This window comes from Tympanuchus pallidicinctus, unplaced genomic scaffold (genome assembly GCF_026119805.1).
Source record: "Tympanuchus pallidicinctus isolate F22 unplaced genomic scaffold, pur_lepc_1.0 scaffold6, whole genome shotgun sequence".
Lineage (NCBI taxonomy): Eukaryota > Metazoa > Chordata > Aves > Galliformes > Phasianidae > Tympanuchus > Tympanuchus pallidicinctus.
Genome location: NW_026294780.1, coordinates 15,614,264 through 15,637,029, shown reverse-complemented (window position 1 = coordinate 15,637,029; position 22,766 = coordinate 15,614,264). Strand labels below are relative to the sequence as shown.

The window sequence follows — 22,766 nt, the reverse complement described above, 5'->3', positions numbered from 1 at the left end:
GCCGGGCCGGGCCGGGCCGGGGGGAGTGGGAGGAGCAGCGGGGGCGGCCGCGCAGTGGAGCCGGATCGCGGCGGCGGCTCCGGAGGAGCGCCAAGTTGGTGCTGCCCGCGGCGGGGCCGCCTTCGTCCCGCCGCTTCCGGGGCCCGGCGGCGCGATGAAGAAGCCGGACGGGAAGGTGGTGCTGCTGGGGGACATGAACGTGGGTAAGACTTCGCTGCTGCACCGCTACATGGAGCGGCGCTTCCAGGACACCGTCAGCACGGTCGGCGGCGCTTTCTACCTGAAGCAGTGGGGGCCGTACAACATCTCCATCTGGGACACGGCAGGTGGGCCGAGGGGCTGTGTGGGCGGGTCGGGCTTTCTCTCGTGCGAGACCGAGGCTTGGCGAGGCTGCAGGGGCCGGGCTGAGCCCCGCTGCCCGCCCGGGACGGTTCCTCAGCGCCAGGTGATTCGTTCTGCAGCCCCGCCGTGTTCCGTGTGCCTTTCGGGACGCCGGGGAGCGAAGTTGTCTCGCTGTGTCACTTCGTGTCACAATCTAGTCCAACATGGCTTTTCCTGTGCCAGGAATTGAGAAGGAGGAAGAGGGGGAGCGAAACTGCTGAAGAGTTGCGTGGAGACTTCTTGGAGGGCGAGGAGGAGATGCGTAGGAGATCTGGCTACTTTGGCTTTACTTTTTGCATTTCTTAATCTATTACTGTGATGAAAACACATCAGTAGTTCTACCTGAGACCTGTCTCACCAAGAGGATTTCCCTTTGCTGATCTGCCTTTTTATTTTTATGTTTATCTCACGTCTATAATTGCAATGTATTACTATGTAACATAACTGAGGATGAAACAGGAACCTGGAGGAGCCCTAGAGCTGCATCTTAGCCAGCCAGATGAAGCACCCAGGTGGCTCCCTCCTTGGAGTGCTAGTTCAGAGATGGTCGTTTACTGGTGGTCTGGGTTCCCTCACGCCCCATGCTGAGAGCTCCTGCTGTTTCCCTATCCTCAGCAGGACTTCTGAATCCGCATAGGCAGAGCCAGTTGAAAAACATCCAGCACTGGGAGCACCATGATGCGTGGTCCCGCTCTCCTCTCTGGTTGGGAATTAGTGTTGAGCTTGGTGTCCTCTCCCTCACCTCCCAAAGGTGTTGGCTCTAGGGTGGTCTCACTGTTGACTTGTGCTCCTGCAGAAGGGTAGAAGTTCTAGAAATAAAAGATCAAAGATTAGGAATGCTTTAGCACCACAATATGACAGAATTACAGTTCAACATTTGCACCTTTCTTATCTTCTTGAATACGGAGTGCCAATGCCAGATGTCTGTCTTAACCCTGCAGTGCCCTAGCAGTCCTTTACTCTTGTACACAGAGCAGTTGAGAACATTAGGACTAGGAAATGGGGGAGTGCTTGGCTGTAACTGCTCTGTGCTCCAGCAAAATGCAGTCATACAAGGTTAACTGTACTTGGATATACTTTGTTCCTTGTACTACGGGACATGGTTTATTGGGGAAATATTGGTGGTAGGTGGGCAGTTGGACTGGAGGATCTTGGAGGTCTTTTCCAACCTTTGTGATTCTATGAGTGCATGGTCTAATTTTTATACTCCGTGTTGTATTCTGTATGTGAATGTCATGGTTGTCTTTTGATAAGAGAAAAGAAAACCAAATAATGTTATTTTGAGCCCCCTTACCTCCGTGGAAGTCATCTGTATTTTATGTTCTGTTTGGACGGTTGTTATTCTGACATGGATTAGGCATTTGGCTGTAACGGGGTAAACATTGATACAGTATAATATTTTTTCTTTTTTTAACAGTACTGGACTTCATAAAATAGAATCGTAGAATCATTGAGGTTGGAAAAGACCACTTGAGTGATAGATGAGTTTATCCAGAGTAATGGTGATAGATTGTGGGTTAAGTGTATGTGGATATTAGTACTACAACAGTTCAAGGGCTGATCTGAGTTGTTTAAAATATGTATCAGTTATACTCATCACTGTTGATCTTGCATTACTTCTTGATTTATTATTCGGAAATATCTCTCATTTTTTCCAGAAATGATTAAAACTGTAGGCTAAAAGGTTTAGAGTGCACGTTGCAGTATTGTTACTGCTCAGTAAGCCATGGAAATGTGCATGTTCTGCCAAGTTAAGTCTGAAAATCAAATGAGCTATTCTAGGTGGGAGTCTTCTCCTGGCTCTATGTTCACACCCACCTTATCCTGGAAAGATCAGCTTCTTAGTCTAATCTAAATCTTTCACATTCTTATCCTCAAGCCTTGTAAAATGGGCATGCAGAAGTTGTCAGACTTGATTTTTTTTTTTTTTTTTTTTTAAAATGTAAATTCTAGCAGCAAGTAATTTGACGTTTTCAGTTTTCCAATCTGATGATTAGGAAAGGTCATTTGGATATTGCATCCAACTCAAGGAGGCAAACAAGCTATACGTGGAAAAATACCTGAGAGAAGCATTATTTGCTTTGTTCTTGACACTCTTTCTAGCCATCCGCTCTTGGCTGTTTTCTCCATTGTCAGAGGTTTGGCTAGATGGCCTTGTGTCTGACCCAGTGTGGCTGCTGTTGTTTTCTTGGAGCAGATGCTACAAATTATGTTTTGTTTGAGTCAGTTAATTCAAAGGAATTTAGAAAGCAGAACCAAACAAAACTATGTGCTTAAACTATACGAAAACCAACCAAACAAAAAACAGAGTAACTGTGAATCTTTGGTGCATTTTAGAGGACAGCTCTGCTAGATACAGACCTTGTCACTGAGGCACACAAGTGTATGCTTTGAGACTTTCCTAGTGGCATGACTGAAGAAATAATTTTCATAACCAAGAAACGTCAGCAACAACATCAGCCAGAATAACTTCCTCCTGCGAAACAACCGGAGGTTGGAGACTCAAGGATGTCCAAGGATGTGCGTGTGTATGTATGTGTATGTATATATGTTTATATATAGCAATAACAACTTCTAGACAGTGCTGACAGCAGTTGTGTAGTAACCCAAAGCTTCCTGCTGGGCATTAGAGGCGTGCAGCACTGAGCTAGTATGTAGCCTTTTATCTCTGGTACTGCAAACACATCCTGAAGTTCTGCTGGTCTCAGCCTTGCTTCACTTTTAAAAGTGCATGGACTGTAGGAATAACAATTTATGGGAGTGTTTGGGATTTTCAGGTGTATTTTCTGATGCATTAATATTTCAAAAAGAACTTGTGTGTATGTTAGTTATCAGTCTCTTTACGCTTGTTCATCGGATATATTAACGATGGTCCTGGAGGCAAGGTTTCTTAACTGTTAGTGATCAGTGTCTCCTGTTCTAGTCCCTTGGAATGAAGCAGCAGACCAGTAATTTAATCACAAGTATGCCATAAAACTCACTTTGTGATTGAAATGATTGTGTTTTAAGACAGAAATCGCCTTTTGAATTTACCAGCAGAGTCATGCAGCGTGATAATGAGGAAACATAAAGGTTAACTGGAAAAGCAAACCTCATTTATTTTCCTCCTCTCATCTTAATCTAGCTGTCTGAATGGGAGAACTGATTTGACTTCTGTCAGTATTCAGCTATCAAAGAGGTAGAGTTGAACTGTAGTGGTCTGGTTCCTCCCTCACTCAGTCTTTGTGCCTCTTGACTTTGGCTTTTCTTTCTGTGTAGCCGTATGCTTCCTTCTGCACGTTTTTCTCCCAAGAGCAGGTGACTGGTGAAGTTCTCAAGAGGAACATAGGTTGGCATATGACTCACTCATTTGGAGTACAGGGTTAGCCCAGATAGTTTGGTCTCACTTCTGCTCCAGAGGCTAGGTTTACTTGGTGTGAACGACTTGAAAATTGTAGGTAAGAAGGAAACGTGGTCCTCTGTCATGATGAAACAAAGCAGTAGAATTAAAACATGTCTTTTCTTTACAGGGAAGAAGATTGATAGTAGCCACTCTGTTGAATGTTCTGCTGTTTCTCACTTTTGGAAATGGAGGGCTATAGTGGGAGAGAAGAAACTACAGATGAGGTGGTTTATCAAAGCCTGAGATGACCCTGAGGCAGGAGAAAGGCCTTGCTGTGCTGGGGGTAGGATGATAGAGTAGCAGTTCAGATTGGATCTTGATCAGTATGCGATGAGGTATGTTGGAGGAGGTTGTTTGGAAGGATTTAGAAGACAGCACCTCAAAAAATATCTTGAGCATCACAGGTCTTTTAGTGAGGAGTACTGCTCTGTATCTAGAACTTATGAAACAGGTTCAGAAGCCGGAATAAAGGTTTAGCTTTTAGGACATCCATAGAAGCATAGTTTTGTTGTTGTGAAACATTGCACTAAGGCATTTAGTAAAAATTTAGAAATGCCTTGTCACAAGGAACTGTGGGGGGAAAAAACAAAAACATCATGAAATGGGAGATAAAATTTGCACATTTTGTTTACTCAGATATGGCTATCTCACTTTATTGAAGGAGGAATTTTGCTTCTAGTGTTTCTTTTTAGAACAGACTCTTGAGTGGCAAGTCGTTGAGGAGGGTAAACCATTTGTTTTGTTTATTGTGTTTGATACAGGCCAAGATGAATGTCGTGTATGAACCCCTGTGGTAGCTGCTGTATTCAAACTCCCACATTAAATCCATGCTATTATTAAATATAGCAGGCAATGTGACTCCACTGGTCTAGCCAAAGTGGGAAATGACTTTATGGTTCAAGAAGACTCTTCAAATCATATCAGTAACATGATACTGATACACTTTGTTCCTGGCTGAAGCTGTATGGTGTTATGCCATGACATTGCTCATGTTCATCAAGCCATAGCTGAGGTTTGCAGTGTTGGAGTCCTTGGTACCATCTCGACTTCTGTAACAAAAGATGTTATCTATTTTTTCTAACTTGTGCTGAAGTGAGGCCTGAGTGTTAGAGAACAACTATGTATTTATGTCCAGTCTATGGTGCATGGCCTGTGTTCTTGTTTTTATGTGAAAATTTTGTTTCTTGGCTTTATGTTATGTATGAGTTTGTACAAGCCCATGCTTTAAAGCCCCAGATCCCAGGTTGGAGCAATACAAGAATCTTCATAATGAAGAGCTTGTGTCTCTGGCATTGCATCCTTCCTTCCCTGCTTAATGAAGCAAGAAGTGCATTTTCCAAACATCTCTGTCAAAACTGACTTGATAGCTGAAAGGTTAATTTAAGTAACGACTGTCTGCTTCATGACAATACCGACAAAATCTGTGGAAGTGGTGTAAGAGAGTAATGGCTAGTCAGGCAATGGAAGTGAAATTGCACATGTATGGAAATACACGTTCCTGGTGAATCAGAAGTATGGTGGGAGAAACTGGAGAAAATTTTGGAAGGATGGCCACAAACTGAATTATTTGCTTCAGTAAATTAGTCTGCTAGTTGGGTATGTACAAAGGCTTAAATAGGTATTCTGTGCAATAAAGCAAATTACTAATGCCCTATTACACTCTTCATTTTGAGCTTAATATCGGTCATCTGCATACCTGAGCTGCCTCTTTCAACAATTTTAGGGTGGAAGGAAGGACACGGGGATGAAACATTATGGGATGCTTTTTTTTCTGCTTGCATTATTCTCTCTTCAGCTGGATAAACTGTAGTTTGTTGTAACATACAGGTGAACGTGCATCAGGGAGAGTTGCTTTGTATGGTTCTTATTATTTCCGAGGTACCAGGCACCAAAATGAAAAACAAATATTTATTTAAAATTAGTATTGCATGTTTAGGTGCCTGAACTTAGTCTGGATTGTGTCATCGTCCATTGACTGTGTAGGCTTCTGTTCTTTCCTTCAGTGGGTGCTCAAAATAGTGGGTAGGCAACTTGTTAGTTCAGAGCTTTCCAATTACTTTGAGCATGGTACAGGATAGGCAATGAGCTGTTAGTTGTGTAGCTTTCCAATTTGAGTGTTTGTGTATGTTGAGTGGTCGTCTTGATTCACCTATGCTTAGGTACACGTTATGGTGCACAAAGCTCAAAGCTAGGGAGACTCTCAGTCAGTTCCACACTGCTTTGGCCGAGCTGCTCCTGGTAGTTGAACTAATTTGTGTATTTTTACTTCACACTTCGCAGTGACATACCATAATTCAGTTGTCTGGTGCACGACAGTTGTTTGGTCTTGCGCTGAAGCCTGTAGCCGTGTGAGCTTCCAGGAGATTTTTCCTGTGGCATTCTTTCACTGCTGAACTGAAGGTGAACTTGGTCATTCCTTGTCTGGGTCATGCTGTAGTGTTGCAAAACATCTAGACAAGAAACCTTTGTTTGCGTCTCTGTAAGGAAAGTTACTGAGTTTGTGGTGGATACTTTTGGAGCTGTTAGAAATTATGGAATAAAGTCATTTTTGTCTCCCAGGTCTGACTGATTAGACTTCTTCTGGGGAACATTGTGTAGAACATCCTGAGATTAGATCATTAGGTGTCAAATTTGTGATAAATTACTTTCTCTGCGTTGCTTGTGTTACACTGTGTAACTTCACATGCAGATGTAGGGTTCTAGAAAATGAGACTTGAAATTGGTGATTAAACTTAGTTAACCTAAGGGGTAGTGCTGAGAGCAGAGGTGGTCAGAGGATTAGAGTGTTCCCCTCTAAATTGGACCAAACTGTCAATGCAAATAAATTGTCAGGCTTCAGCACAGGAGATTGAGGACAATATCTCTTAGGACAGCCAACTCAATAAGCATATACAAGATTTTTCTAACGTTACTAAGCTATTTTGGTATGGAAAAAAACTAATCCAGGAAAGAACTACTTAATATTGTTTTTAAGGGGAGATAGATCATTAGATGTGAATGAATATTCAGCTGTATCTGTCCCATCTCTTAGGAAACAGACTAGAGTTGAAATGGGCTCTGCATGGGCCATCCAGGAGCTAGTTGTGGAAGGACTCTGACAGCATAGACACCTCCCTGAGCTCCAGTGTATTACTGTTTTATGTATATAATGCAAAAAGACAAAATGCCTATTTGAGCTTTTTCCTTTTCTGCAAGTTGGACTGGTTTGGTCTGGGTGATCCTGTGGGTCTTTTCCAGTCTTGGTGATTCTATGATTCTAAGTTCTTCAGAGCAAAAACACATCTCAAACTAGTTTGCAACATGGTGGGAATTTCATGTGCAGGATTCTGTTCATAACTTTCAATACTTAAAGAGATTATAGTCAGAACTGTCTTCTTGTGAATTAAGGCTTCTGTGCTTTTAGGTTCTTTCTGTTTGTTAGCAGTGAGATCCCACTTCTCCCCACCATTTCAGCTCTTTCAAATTCTTCTTTTTTTCTATCATGAAAAAAACTCATCCTCAAATATAGAGAATACCATTTTTCTTTTTATCTGGTCTGCAGGTTAATGAGTTTCAGATTGGAATAATTTTGTTCAGTAACAATTAAGTATCTGGTATAAATACTTCTCCCTGTTCTCTCAGCCTCTCCTGTCCTCAGCTGATCTAATGGCATTTCTTTCTGTAGTTCATTATATGATTTAATATTCCTAACCACATTTTTTATACTTAAATGCAAAAACACAGAGAAAAGGTGTTTTCCAGCCACCCAGCTGCTCTTGTGTACTTTGTTTCAGTACTGCTGAAATAGCAAGGATATATTTGTTTTACCATTTGCAGCTGATGACTGCCTAAGAACTTTCAGTCATATAAATTATTCATCTGTAGATGTTTAAATATTTGAGATTTTATTCTTCTCTTAATTATATTTGTAAAGCAAAGGATGACTTAGGCTTTCAGGCAAATGTTGTTCCTGTAAAAATGTTAAGTAGACATCTCAAAGTAAAAGCTTGTTAGGAGAGGCAAGGTAAATGAAGTGTAATGCACCTCATGAAGAAAAAGTTGCATGCATCGAAACAGCCTTTAAAAGCAAAGAAATGTCTAAAACGTGTATTAATTCCATTACATGGAAACAACCAACTCTGGATACCTGCTTACGGTCACGTTCTCAGTCCACTGAACGACAGCAATGTAAAAACGTGCACACCTGGTGTTGTGCCCTTGTTGAATTGACCTTCATGGAGCTCTCCTCCCGTGTCCCCAGGGGTTTGGGCTGCCCGACTTCCCTGTCTGGCTGCACCTTGCGACACTTTATGCTGTGGAAGTTCTCAAAGTTCACTTTCTGTTCTTCAAAGTGATGTCTGTCATCTGCGTGTACAAATCGTGTTACAAGCTAGGAAGAAAGAGGGTTTTTGGTTATACTTCAGGGTTTTTAGTTTGTTATTTGGTTCCATTTCTTCTGCTGCCTTTTGCTCGCAAAGGAAGCAAACATTTTGGTTCTTTAAAAAAAATTAAAATACAAAAACAGCAGAGACGTGACGGAATCTACAGTGGTAAAAACAACCACAAAACAAGCAAAGAGAGCTCTACACAGTTGAGTCATCACCTTCTAAGCTTTGTAAAAGGGATCGTTAAATCTCTTGGGTCACTGCCAGTGGGACACATTTTAAAAAATAACTGGTAAAATGAGGCTTTTTTCTTTTTCTTTTTCTTTTTTTTTTTTTTTAATCTTCTCTGAGAAGCTGTTACAGGCTGTTGCTTACTTAAAAAAAAAAATAAAATGAAATAAAATAAATCTTTAGTGATACTGAAAACACTTTGGATTGCTCACTCCTCTCTGGCCCCTGCCCATATCACAGAATCACAGAATGGCCAGGGTTGGAAGGGACCTCAAGGATCATGAATCTCCACCCCCCTGCCACATGCAGGGCCACCGACCTCCCCATGCAATACTAGACCAGGCTGCCCAGGGCCCCATCCAACCTGGCCTTGAGCACCTCCATATAATTACTTGCTATTTTTATGAGGAGGAACGAGCATTCTATCAGGCTTCCATAGGCCGTCAGCTTTCCCTCGCACAGCAGACAGCTGTATGTATCATGCTCCTATTGTTCTCCTTATCTCCTTTCCACTTTAAGCAATGGATGCCGTTCCCTTGTCACTCTGCTCAATTTCTTGGTTTCTATTAAACATTGGAAGTCCAGTGGCAGTGGACCAGATGTTGCCTTCTCTCCTTGACCTAGAGATGCTGCCTCATCTTCTTTAAAGTGGAAAAAAAAGTTTTAAGTGTACTGTTACTCCCATTGTGCCAGGTTGGGTAAAATTAATGAGGCAAAATCAATTTTTACTGTGTCTGTTTTACACTTTTTGTTTCTTTAACTAATGTCTTCACACAGTGAGTATTAAATATGCTGCTAAGAATGCAGACAGAGAAGCCTGAAGTGGAACTGGCAGGAAGAAATGCTGGAAATGCAAAGCCACATCTTCATCTTCGCCAGCATGTGTTCTGAGAGCAGAAGCCCTGAGGCCTGTGATAAAGGTTATCTGAATGTGGTGAGCCTCTCCCATAGGAGCCAGGAGGCAGCTGTCTGTTACAGTCCTGTTTTTAATGCTTGCTGAGGACAGGCTTTTGGGTCAATGGGATTTCTGTTTCTAACGAGCAGCAGCTATCCAGAGAACAGCTGGTGAGAAAGACTGCAGCTGAACTTAAGCTGGTTGTGACTGTGATAGGTAGGAGCAGTTGTAGTTTTCTTGAGGATACGTTCTGCATGAATGAGTTGTGTATGGTCTTTGTTGAGAATCTGCCTATAAATGAATTGATACTGGAACAAATAATTAAAAACGTGACTATTGAGCGAAACTAGGTTCATGTCCCTTGTTACTAATATGATAAAAAAGTTGATTTTTATTTGCTTTCCATAATCTGTATCTCTCATTCTACTTCCACCCATCTAGCAAGGCTTTAGTGTTTTTCAAATTGCTAGCAAAGGCTGGCTTAAAAAAATCGTAGAATCATAGAATGGCTTAGGTTGGAAAAGACCTCAGAGATCGTCTGGTTCCATCCTCCTATCATGGGCAGGGTTGTCAACCACTGAAACAGTAAATAAAATCAATCTGAGTGTCAGAAACCAGGAGCTAATATACAGTTATCTAGTACAGCAGGGTTTAATTTCACCTGAAATAAGAGGTAATATCAAGTATGTGCTGGAGCAGACCATCTTTGGGTGCCTGCTGTTGATCTGATAAGCATGGTTTCCTCATGTGGCTCAGACGATTGTCTTAATCATTATGCATGCAGGAATTATTTCTCAGTGTTATAACATGTGGTGCAGAGGGTCACCTCTGACAAAAAGAAATGGCAGCCTCCAAATGAGATTTTTTAAATGAATCCTGATCTCAATTTTTTTTTCAGAATTTTAAAGATATATATATATATTTAGTTATTATATATATATATTATATATATATAAAATATATATAGTTATTATATATATATTTAGAGAGATATATATATATATTTAGTTATATATATATAAATATATTTAGTTATTTTTCCCCAGTGGCGAACAGTGGTAACTACTGGAATTCAGCTGCTGTCTTGCACTGTTTGATTCTAAAAGCTTGTTCACTTGGAAATATTTTAGCCCTTCCTTTGTTACCTAATCCCCATGAATTTGGAAATGTATAGGTAGGATAAAAGGTTTATGGAAGTAATTTATGGAAGTAATGCTTGAGGTATTAGTACCTCATATAGGTACTGTCCAGGTAAGATTTAGTAAGTAATTTCATCTCCAAAAGGAACAGCCAATGTATTCAGGGCAAAAACATCCCTTTCCAAATGCTGCAGGGTGCCAGTGTCTGTCCCACACAAAGCCATGCTGTCCTTAATTAAGATGTTTGTTAAGTTTATGGTATTTCCTCACTCAAACAATGGTATGATGTATCATATTGTAGTGACTTGGTGTGTATGTAATTGCTCTCCAAAAAAAAACCCCAAAAACAACAATCAAAGAACTTTGAGGGGAATTTAGAAGATTAAAAAGCAGGTTGTAAAAAGAATTAAGGCGAAAGCAAAATATCTAATGAGGAGGCTGAATGACCTAAGTAAACTTAAAACAGGAATAAAAATGAAGAAAAGCAGGAAGCATTTCCCATCTGTGAGGGAACAGGTAGATGCCCACTTCATAACTGTTTTCCCAGAGAACTTAATAGGGGTTCAGAGGGCTTTCTGGTGTAATTTAGGGAGGGTGATCTCAATTAACCCCACCCATCTCTGATTTTTGTTTTAAATATCACACCTGTATCAATGTTTGCTTGAGTGAATTGCAAGCTGAGTTGACTTGCCAGCTCCTTGTTGAGCAATACGAAATACCCAACATGTGTGGAGTGACCTTTGGGGCCCTGAGTTGTGCTGAAACAAACCCAGCCTTCCATTCCTGCCTGAGCTAAGGACCAGCTCTCCTTTTGGAGAGCAAACACCGAGAGGGATTGTGGATTCTGAAGATCTCCTGTCTGCAGATAAGGAGTCAGTACCAAACTCTGCACATAGAGGTGGGATTGTTTGTAGTGACTGTTCCTCTGCGGGAAGGAGTCGTAAGGAAAAAGGATCAGTTTTCTGGTACTGGAAAGGAAAACAAGCTGCTTTTGGAGTTAGTCCTGTGGCAAATGAATTGCTTTTCTGCAGGAGTGACGTTTCTTTGAGGTGACAGAGTGGTGCTTCAGAGGGTATTAAGGGGGAAGGGCTTCTTGCACAACCCAGGGCTGAGTCTTGCATGGCTGTGGTGGTTCCACACCTCCCTCACTGGCCTTGTTTCCTTCACTAACCAATAGCTGACCATGAAGCAGTTAAGGAGTCTATGCTATTGCTTCCCACAGAGCTCTTCCAAAGTAAATCCTAAGTGTGCTGTGTGTGGGTTTTTGGTTTTTTTTTCCTCCTGATGGTTTGCTTTTAATCAAGCCTTTCCTTAAGAAGGTCATCTGCCAAATAACCAGTCTTTTTTTTTTTTTTTTTTTTAAGTAGCAATTATAAATCATCTTTTAAACATAAAGGAATATTGCATTGGTGCTTACAGTTCACTTATTCGACGTCAAATTTCTAGCTTCAACCTTGCTCTCTTCCTCATGTTTCAGTTTAGCTGCACAGCAGCTTCATAATTTTCATTCTCAAGTGCTCTACCACAGTTTCAGCAGGGTGGTGCTGATGTTAGATTTCAGCTGGAGTTGGTATTCCCTTTTGACTGCAATGATATTGTTGCAAAAGATCTGGCATTGCCTCCTTTCTTTTGCCAGATTTCCATGTTAAGCTGAAAAGTCTTCCTCTGAAGACTTCCTCCCATTTTTGTAGGGAGAAATACCATTTTGTAGAGAAATACCAGGGTCTTTTTTTTTTTTCTTGTCTGTGTTGCAGATACAGTCAAGATATGTTTGCTGGGCCAACAGGGCAAGGCCAATTCTATTTTTCATTTACAAGGCACTTTACTTCCAGACAGCTAAAAATACATGAACTGCTCAGTGTTTCTGCAGTTCGTTCTTTCATTTTAAAGCTAAATACAGATCAAAAGAATTAAATCAAATGAGGGGCTTGAGGTAAAAAGTAAGTTTTGTCTAGCTAAATGAAAAAGTTACTTGCAGCAGTGTCAGTGGGATTTTTTACTGCAAATAGGGCTTTTTTGCAAGGCTACCCAAAGTTATTTTTGGCAAAAAGCATGCTAGATACCGTGGTTAAGAACGTTCTTCTATGTAATGTTTTGTGCTATAATAACACGTGATTTAAACGTAAGTCTTTGAATAGAAAGCATATGTAAAATTGATCTGTCTGTGGGGACTTTATGCTTTTGCTGGGGACTTCAATTCCTGGTCTAAATCTTTTAGTGAATAGAGATCTTCTCTGATAGTGTTTATCCTTCTTTTTATAAGAGCTGTGCAGTCCCTTTGGCTGGTGAAGGCATTTCTGATTCGATATCCAAGTGTGCACTTAATCCAAAGACACTCAACTTGTAAGCCTCTGTACAAAATAGGCAGTCTAAACATAGACTAGCATATGTCTGTCATAGCATAGCATATGGCTGCACATGAAGGTAGACTGATTGCCAAGCTAGATTTTGTTCAGGCAACAGTATGTATTTGTTACAAGGTCCACTGACCTGGCAACAGATGGCAAACTGAGCCTTTGATATTTTGTGGTGTCCTGGAGCCCAAGAACTGTTCTGAGAAGTTTATAAAGTGTAGAGGGCAATGAAAGCTGTGAAGGATTCAAGTGACTACATAGCCTTAGTGATGCTGTTCTGTTGGTTGTAGAGTAATACAGGAAGGTACTTTTTTTTTTTTGGTTTTTTTTTTTTTTTTTTTTGGAAGAGGGTATTTCCTGAATTTCTCATAGAAATTCAGTCTGAAAGCTGAAATAGAGCAGATTAATTTGTGGGATATTAACTTCTCTGGCTGGTTTATGAAATACAAATTCTTCCTCCATCACAGGGTGAGGGCTAAGTGAAAATCTATCATCATTGTTATGCAGGAGACTCAAATGAGGATTACAGTTGCTTATCTCTGACTTTACTCTGTGAATCCTTTTCGTTCCTCTCTCCTTCGTTAGCTCCATCTCCTCCTTCCTATAAACGTGTACAACAGGTCTGTCTTTGGGAACCAGTAAATAGAAGTCTTCATTGCCAGTTACAGAGTGAAAATTTTCAAGGCTGAAGTGGAACAGTTCCAGGCTGAAACTGAGTAATATGACTAGTACAAGAATTGAGAAGGTGACTGAGTGATGTTTATTATATCTGAGGTGTGGATGAGAGGATTTGATCAGCTCTTTTAATACTTCTGTGACTTGGTGTGCTCTGATGGATATAGTAGTGGATTGAGCTGCACAGATGTTAGCAGCTAGGCACCTGCTTTTAGTTTAGCTGCCTTTAGATTAAGAAGCTTTTACTTAAAATCACATTTCTTCCAAACTGTCACACTGTTAACTGTCAAAAAAAAAAAAAAAAACCCAACCCAAATCAAAACAAAACAAAACAAAAAAACATTGGCAGAAAACAAGCAAGCCAAAACAGAAAAACCCAGAAGACTTACCAACAACCCAAAGCAAACTTTTACCCATTGCTTTCAGTTGTGGATTCTTCAAAGGCTTGCTGTGAGTTAAGCTCATGTCTTTTGAGTCATTTCTTTAGCATAACAGAAAAATTGTTGTGACTAGGCATTCGTTTTGGAGCTTCTACTAGTGAGTATCCAGGAGAGATAACCTCAGGGGCTAGTAAATAAAAATAACCCTCTAGCAAAAGTTACCGTTTCTTTTCTTTTTTGATATTTTCATTAAATGGATTTTTGTGAGTGCTCTTTTGTCGTAACGAGACGTCATCCTCAGCCCAAACTCAGATGATCTTTAAAACTCAGTAGATCATTAACTGGCTCCTTAGGGCCCTTGGCATGTGACTCAGAGTGCGCTATGCGGACGCGGTTCTTGAGTAACTTTCCACTGCGCTGTTTGCCCTAACAATAAAAGGCCCATTTAAGTGAACTTCTTTGGAAGAATTGTTCTATGTGAATTGTGCCACCGTACCACTTCTGAAATGCTAATCAAATTGATGCTTTAATAGCAGTTAAGCAGTTCAAACTGCTTGACCGGTTGGGGCATTCCAGTCATGAGGAGGAAGTGCAGTTCTCAGAAAGATGGAGAAGGCTGGTGACAGTTCCCTAGCTAGTGAGGGCTGTCTTGGGGGGGCTGTGCTATTATCACTCTATGTGCATGAAGTAAAAAAGGAAACAAAGCCAAAATACAGTTATGAGCAGTTTTTCCTGATGGAAACTGTAAGAACAGAAACAAATTAATTACAGTTGCTGCTACTGTTTGTTTTAGCTTGCTTGTAAGGTGACTTTCCTGTTTAAAAGGCTAGGAATAAACTTGAATTTCTAAAGGAATATAAGAAGTGCTAAAATTAGGAACTTATTAATCCTCTTAAGAGAAGGTTCCTATTTTAGAAGATAGGTGACATGGCTACAATTTTAGGGCAAAATCTTTTACCTGTTTCATATTTGACCACGTCTTCTGAAACCCATGCAGCTGAACTTATTTATGGTGTACCAATTATTTTTGGTTTAGCTATTATATTTAAAGAGGAGGAAGAAGTAGGCAAAGAAATCAGGTTATAGCTGTTTTCCATTAGATGAATTAATATTCTTTAGTTAGAGGATGTACTGAACGGCCCCAGCTCTGTCAACTTGTCCTCATAGGAGGCATGTTCCATCCCTTGAAATCATTTTGGTTACCGTTACTGTAGCAATAAATAACACTTATTCAATTGTTCTGTCTCCTTGTTAGTAATAGATGGAAGCAGTCACTACATCTTAACTGGTCCTAACCTCTCTGCAGAATAATGAAAGTGTAATGTAAATAAGAGAAAAACAGAATGCAGGTGTACACCTATCATTTTCATACACTTTTTAATGTAAGAATTTATGAGTGAGTTCATCAGTATTTCAGCCAAGCCTGGGCGTCTCTGAAGCACAGAGGAATGGTTGCAATTTTCTTTTTCTTGAACCTGCAAAGAACAGGCAAATAGGGAACCAAAACTTACCATTCATTTTCCTACTCTTTTGAATATAGTCAGCCAGTAAGAATTATTTTTGGTGTGTCCATGGTGCCGAGTTAAGAAACACTATACCTGTAAGCTCCGAAGTGGCTGCACAAATCCTTCCCACTGCAACCAGAGCCTTTCCTTGGCAGCATCTCCAAGCTGCCATGCTGATTCTTGATGCGAGAACAGAGTGCACTCAGGACTGTTCAGCCTTCTCTCTTGCAGCAGATCAACTAATAAGCCCCAGGTTCCAGGGAGGGAGCCCAACTCTGAGCTGTTGCTTAGATGCAGTCACACCGTGAACATTCTTAACTTGCCATCTCTGAATGCCTCAGGGTGACTGTGGCTGTAAAGCCCCATGTGCTGACTGCACTGTGGTTTCTAATGCTGGACTGCATGTTCTAAGTCATTAAAGTGTGAAAAGAGCTTAGTAAAGGCCAGACACCAATAATGGTGCCTGGGCAGTGACTCTCTTGCAGAAAGTGAAGGTGTTTTTTTTTCTGGTAGTTGCAAACTAGAAAGGTGCATTTTAGAATTCACACAGCAGTCGGTGGCTCTGTGCAGAAAGATAGCTTTACAGGCCTAAAATGATTTGTTTTTATAGAGTGGGGATGTTTGCAGGATATTTGGAACCTCAGACTCCATCAGAATTTGACATGTTTGTCCTTTAAGACAAAAACATGGAGCATAAAATCATAGAATATCTCAGGTTGGAAGGATCCAATAAGGATCATTGTGTCCAGTCCATATGGAGATTTATGGGATGAGGGTGACTCTTTTTGCCCTTTTAAGTCTTTCTTTAATATGAGACAGATACTTGACTTAGCAATTAGAATAAGTTACATTTGGAGATGCAGTAGGCTTTTCCCAGTCATATACTACGTTGAGATCTCTTCCTGTTTGGTTTTGGTGGGTTTTCTTCAGAATTATTGAATTATTTTCCTTTGTTCTTTGTGCACATAACCAACGCAGCTGTTATTTTCTTCTTCCCTGCGTAACTCTTTCTACTTTACAAGATGAAAGTGAAACCCTTTGGGTATTAAGATCTGTACTTTCCAATGTTTAAATTATGTTCTTTTTTGGCCAAGATATCCATAACTTAATAACTTAAATAGTAGCTCCTGAAGTAGGACGCAGTTCACACCTCAAACATTAATTAATTTCTGAGCAATGAGAACTAACAAAATAAATGTGTCTTGATTTTCAGTAGAGCTTGAGGTCTGTTGTGTTCTGAAGCTTCCGCGTACACAATTATGTTCTATAATATAACACTGTGAATGTATTCTGCTAGGTGAAGGCGGAGCTTAAATGAATGTTCTGGTTACTCAGTGTTCAGTGGCATCATGTTTTTGTTCTGCTTTGTTTTTTTCTTCCCCAAAGACTTTTATTCTGTAGGGAATTTTGTCTGGGAGCAAACCCAAATGATGGCATTTTGAATGGATTTGGAAGTCATGTATTCAGACAGCTTCTGGGTATGTAAAAATTGAGCTATCTGGTGTTTTCAGACTTATTTGTTTCCACTAATTCCTACTTATGTCCTCCATGTTAATCCTTTGTGATGGAGAGCTTTACTTTTATCCCCAGGTAACCACAAGCACGGTCCAGTTCATCTTAATAAGTATCCTGACTTTAAGGGAGAGATGATAAAGCTGCCTAGAAGGAATAAATTTCAGTATTGAACAAGAAGTAAAGGTCTTCATCAGTATTAGAACTCTGCAGTCCAGGTCATTTGTGGGTAGGGGAATTTTCCTGAAACCTTCAAGGACATTACTGCTTGTTTTCTGATAGTCTGCACGTAGCGTGGTGTACATGCACAAACACAGATCTCAGTTTCCCCTAATGTCATGTAAAGCGTCCTAACTTTATTGCTCTATCTGCAAACAGAAGGAAACTTGTTTCTTGGGAAGGATCTACTTTGTCTAGACTTGTGATCACACTGATGGTCCTGCTGAAGCAACTCAGTGGCATCAGCCTCACCCTTTGGACCTCCCTCTCACTGCAGCTGAATCCTCACTTCTTTCTGGTGCTGTTCTCTGAGCTGTCTTGTGGGTATCATATTTTCTCTTTTTTCTTCTTTTTTTCCTATCTTGGCCTCCTTAGGGCACAATTCCTTTCTCACTTTGTAGGTGCTTGGATTCACACCCTCCTTGAAAAAAGAAATCAAAAGAGAAAGCGTAGCAGATACTGTATGTTTGTGTTATTTCCTCTTGACTTCTACTTGGATTATAATCCTGCTTAAACAACAGTGAAAAGCCTTGGAAGAGATCTGGTCCTGTTGACTCTCTCCAAAACTGTTGTGACAGTTGTGCACTCTTGTTAATTTTAAATACAGTACTCATGTGCTTCTACCTTTCCACTTCAGAACTCAGCCTCCTTTCAGACTTTGACATCAGAATAACATCATCACTGTTTTTCAGTGCTTTCTGGAAGACCTTTTTTTAGCTGTTTAGTATTTGTGGTGTTTCATTCCCTCAAGAGGGAAAGGCTGCTTTGCATTCTTCTCTGTGCTCAATACTGAGAGATTTAGAACTCGTTCTTCCAGTGGAGGATTTCTTGGAACTATGTGTGGGAAGTTGCATTGCTTTAGGAGGTGCAGTTTAAACCTTTGAAGAGGTAGTAGGTGAGAAACGGGTTCAGATCTGTCTGGAGGATATCTTCTGCCCTCCCAAACATCAGCAGCACTCCAGAGACTGCTTGGGCTCTCACCCAAGGAACAGCAGGCAGTGTGCTGTGAGAGGCTGTCTGACCAAGCTTGGGCATCCACCTTTGCTCAAGCAGTCTTTAAATTGAGCCTTGCTCATTTCTCAGCCCCGCCTCTTTCAAGATCTGCTTTTCTCTTCTTTCTCCCGCAGGATCCTTACGAACTTTGTGTTACTGAGTCTGGATTTTGAGCTCCTCGGCTGCACTGCTCTGGGGGTGTGATGCCTCTACCACACGTAATTGCTGGAAGAGCCTCTGAAATACAAATGGCGCTGCAGATAATTATATGCCCATCGGGGTTGTTAAACTGATATAAATAAGGCAAAATGTGAAAATGAAAAATGGAAATTAATTTTAGTTGCTTGGCTTTAAAATCTTCCCTTGTATTCCTTTGTGGTTGATTTAGTTGTACTGCAATTCCTCTGACTGTAAATCATTTTATGTAGTTCTGCCTCTCTTTTCTTTTGCTTTTCTTTTTCTGCAGTAGTGAAATTGCTTAATTCTTGGAGTCAGTGTTTACTGCTTAGGTGAGGTGACTGTGTAAAAAGACACCTTGTTGGAGTGAGACCCATTGGTTCCAGACCAAGAAATAACTGACCCTAGGAAAGGGGTGGCTGCCTGCTTCAGTAGGGGATTTGGACTTCGTGATTCCCAGAGGTCCCTTCTAACTCCGACAATTCTGTGACTGTGCATTAAGATATTTCATGTTAATGTCTGATACTATTTTGGCTTTTATTATATTGACTGGCACTTTGAGGAATAGCTGAGGCAGTAATTTAAGTGCTTTGGGCAGTTCTGGGGACATTCTGCCTATAGGGGTGTTCCAGCCTAAGTGCTACAAGTGATGTGTACGAGGAGACTGCAGCAGAAGCGAGTTATACATTTTTCTGCATGTTTATGTAGATAGTGTTGTGTGGGTGAGTGAGAAAGACTGCCCATAATTCCTCTGATATAATTAATCCCTTATGCAAAGCAAATTCTTCCTTTTGCTTTTTTTCCTCCTTTTCAACAATATGTTAGTTGTAGAAACAGTCAGTCTGTAGTTAAAGTGTATTTGTGTCATAGTTTGTATTATGCTGTGCAAGATTAGATTAGCATACAAATTCTATAAAACAAGCAGTAGGATTGTTCTGCTGTTCAGTTGCTGCAGCAAATGATTTTGGGGGCTGGATTTTATAGCTTAAGCAATTCAAGTGGGAGAATAGGGAGAATATATGTTCCATTGTGGCTTCCAGACCACAGTATAATCGGGATTTTGGGGAAAATAGGTCATGGCACAAACTTCTGCTGAAAAATGGCAGGCTTCTAAAGACAGCTGTGGTGCGACTACAGACTATGCACAAATGTGGACATGGGATTGGAGTGAAAAGTGGGAGCAGTGATCTCTGCTACACCCCTATTTTCCTCGCCCTTACCAAGCAAGAGCATCTCTTTTCCTTTTTGTCTCTTTTCTTGTTTCCACTTTTCTGATTAAAGAATTTCTTTTTGCTGGAGGAAAACAAATCAGAAGTTACACAAAATTGCCCAGATGCAGTTCTCCATAAATTTTGGCTAATGCTTTCCTGAAGGCCGTTCATTGAACTTTTGACCGCTGAAATGTCGTATGACAGTTATTTCCTATTATTCACCATGTAAGGAAGTATTTCAAAGTATTTTAACTGCGTGCATGCTTTTTGATGAGAGATCCTCATTTCTTTTATGCTACGAGAAAGGAATGGAGACTACACATGAATCTACGGGCATCCATTTATACTCTTTTTTCAGTCATTCACCAGCCTGAAAGATACCACTGTTTTTATTCACGCAACTGTTTTTGTATTTCTGAGCATCTTTAGCATCTTTATGCCTCTTTATGTTTTCCTAATGTATGCTGGCCTGTGTTTTTCAGCATGAATTTCTACCTTTCCCATTCAGCAGTCACTAGCAGTGATTTCGCGATGCTGTTGCTCTCAGTAATCAGTAGCTTCCTGCAGGAAAAAAAAAAAAAGTAACCAAACAATTTCCAGACTTCCTGTAAATGGAGGCCCTGTGTCCAGGTCTTGCTGACACACCAGAAAGCTGTGCTGCCATTCAGCCATGCCTCCTGGTTTTGTATCATCTGCAAACGTGCTGAGTATGCTCTGTCCCTTTATATGGGTCACTGATGGAGATATTAAACAACACTGCAAGAGCCTAAACTCTGCTATCTCATCATTGCTGCAGCCGAGGCTGCCCCCAACTTTCAAAATCTGAGAAGTGAATTGCTAACTTTGATCCAAGTTTTTTGAACTGACTGTACTTAGAAAGCATGTATCAAGTTTAGTTATGAATTCTAGCGGAATTCAGCGCAATAGAACTTATTTTGTGTTTATAAATGACTGGATAGGTGAAATGGGGCATATGTGGATGTGAGCAGGGTGGTCATTCATGGGGCATAAACTAATGGTTCAATTTTTTTTTTATTTTTTTTTTCTTCTTGCAATTGTATTTGCTTTTCCACTCTTGCATGGTTGCTCATCTTTACAGATTCTGTGCCCTGAATCAGCGTGCATTTTGCTGAGCTGCTCTGTGGCACTGTTGCGCTCTTAAGGAATAAAAAAAACCTTACCATCATGTGGAATTGGCTTGAATTTTCGGAAACTTTTAAACTCTGTTAGTAATGCAGCTTCCTGCACACTAACATTTAAACCTTTTTCAGGCCGGGAACAGTTTCATGGCTTGGGATCGATGTACTGCAGAGGAGCAGCCGCCGTCATCCTGACGTACGACGTGAACAGCCTGCAGAGCCTGGCGGAGCTGGAGGACAGGTTCCTGGCACTGACAGACAGCGCCAGTGCCGACTGCATCTTCGCTATCGTTGGCAATAAAGTGGACCTCAGCGATGACTGTGCGTCGCCGCCTGATGAAAACAGACCTGAGAAGGCCGTTGCCGGCTGCAGCTCAAAGGTGCGGAAACAAGTCCGCGTGGAGGATGCGATTGCGCTCTACAAGAAGATACTGAAATACAAAATGCTGGATGAGAAGGATGTTCCAGCAGCTGAGAAAATGTGCTTTGAGACCAGTGCGAAAACAGGTTATAAGGTGGACTACCTCTTCGAAACTGTGTTTGACATGGTCGTACCAATAATCGTACGGCAGAAAGCTGAGGGGCCATCGCAGACTGTAGACATTACTGACTACAAACCGGCCAAAAGGACAAAATCTGGGTGTTGTGCCTGAAAGTGATGTGGCAAAAAAAGGGGGAGGGACTGCCCACTGTGGCAAACAGAGGAGCGTTTGCAGCACACCAGAGAGGAAAAAGCAAAGAAAAAATAGACTGTAATGGCTTACAATCCCTAAACAAAACAGAAAAAGCACCACGGAGTTTCCTGAGCATTAAATGTTTCTGAGAAACTCTGTGTATGAGAATGGGAGTGAAATGATGGAAGACGTACCCAGTTTCCAAGGGCTTCGAAGGCAACTTCTGTTGGTACATTTGATAGTGACAATCATTTGAACAGTTTAGAAGAAGTCTTATTTTTCAATGACTCGCCACTTCATGTTACGTGAAAACGATCTATTTGTATAATCTATGCAGCTTTCAAATGGTTATCATCTTTTCCCTTGTGATTCTGACTTTGGAGGATAGAATGCACGGTACCTTTTTTATTCTTAAAAAAAAAAAAAAAAAGAAAATTCAGGTATAATTTATATATGTAGCTAATAAAGAAATTACTGTCAGGTCCAGCATTGTAAGATTCTGAAGCTGTGCTATTAAAATCACTGTGGATATGTACTGTTAATATGGAGCTTTGTTACTGTGAATTCTAATGTGGGCTTTTTTTGTCTCCCGTAGCTCTTTTCTGTGGCTAAAGCAGGAGGAATAGGAAAAGAAACTCTCTATACAATAGAAAGCACACCAAGGAGTGCTAAAGAGGTGCATGGCATCTCTTCTGCCTGCAGTAAAGAGGAGGGGCTAACACTTCACACTGCTCCTAGGGCTTCCCAACCAGTGTCCCACACAGACACTGAATACTATACATCCAGTTTTGCAGGTTCTTCTGCAGGGTCTCCTTCATCTTCCTACAGACGCTGCTGGCATGGTTTCTCAAAACTAGAAAGTTAGCTGTTTATATGCATTGTGTCTCTCTGCATCCAACCCAGTTCGTGGTTGTTTGGCACACAGGGAGACCATTCTCAGATGAATGAGGAACTATGTTATTACTGAGTATATATTAAACTTTTTTTTTTTTTTACTAGTGTATCCTCTTGAGCAGCTTAGCTCTTTCACATCAGGGTGAAGGTGGAAATAGCTTTATTTCCTTGTTGTAAGTGTACTGAAGCATACTTGGTCTTGTTTGTGACCAAAGTGGTCCGTGAAATGTCTGCCACTGGCTTTTCTGCATCCCTACAGTCTTTCTAAAAGCTCTGACTTAGGTATTTTTACTGAAAGAGATGCAGCAGAACCCATTCTTTGCCCACAGGACTACACTTGTGGAATATACTGTTTATGGTTTTGCTTTGCCAGCAATGGGGGACAAGGGAGTGCATAGCAGGACCCAGGAGACCCAGCAGTACATGGAGGCTATTGGTAAGAGCTCAGGAGGGAATCTGGGTTGTTCAGACTGCATGCTGGCCCCATTTCTTTGCTGCTTTCTGAAGTCACATTCAAGCAAAACTTGAAGGTTTATGGGACTTGATGTAGGTTTTCTTTTTTTTTTTAATTAGTAACTTAAGCTCTGCTACAGCTGAGCTCCATTTGACAGCACAGTGTTGATGCACACGTGTCCTGCTTT

General features: G+C 40.9%; 1 protein-coding gene across 2 annotated transcripts; it reads left to right on the top strand.

Annotated features, from left to right (window-relative positions):
• Positions 1–38: 38 nt before the first annotated feature.
• RAB20 (RAB20, member RAS oncogene family) lies at positions 39–21,773 on the top strand. 2 transcript variants are annotated; one of them, XM_052664488.1, is made up of 2 exons: positions 39–326; positions 20,690–21,773. In XM_052664488.1, the coding sequence occupies exons 1-2, from the start codon at positions 155–157 to the stop codon at positions 21,208–21,210; spliced, it is 693 nt and encodes a 230-aa protein (XP_052520448.1). In that variant the 5' UTR covers positions 39–154; the 3' UTR covers positions 21,211–21,773. The 2 variants fall into 2 exon arrangements, with proteins under 2 accessions (XP_052520448.1, XP_052520449.1); XM_052664489.1 differs by lacking the exon at positions 39–326 and adding an exon at positions 15,731–16,784.
• The last annotated feature ends 993 nt before the right edge of the window (positions 21,774–22,766 follow it).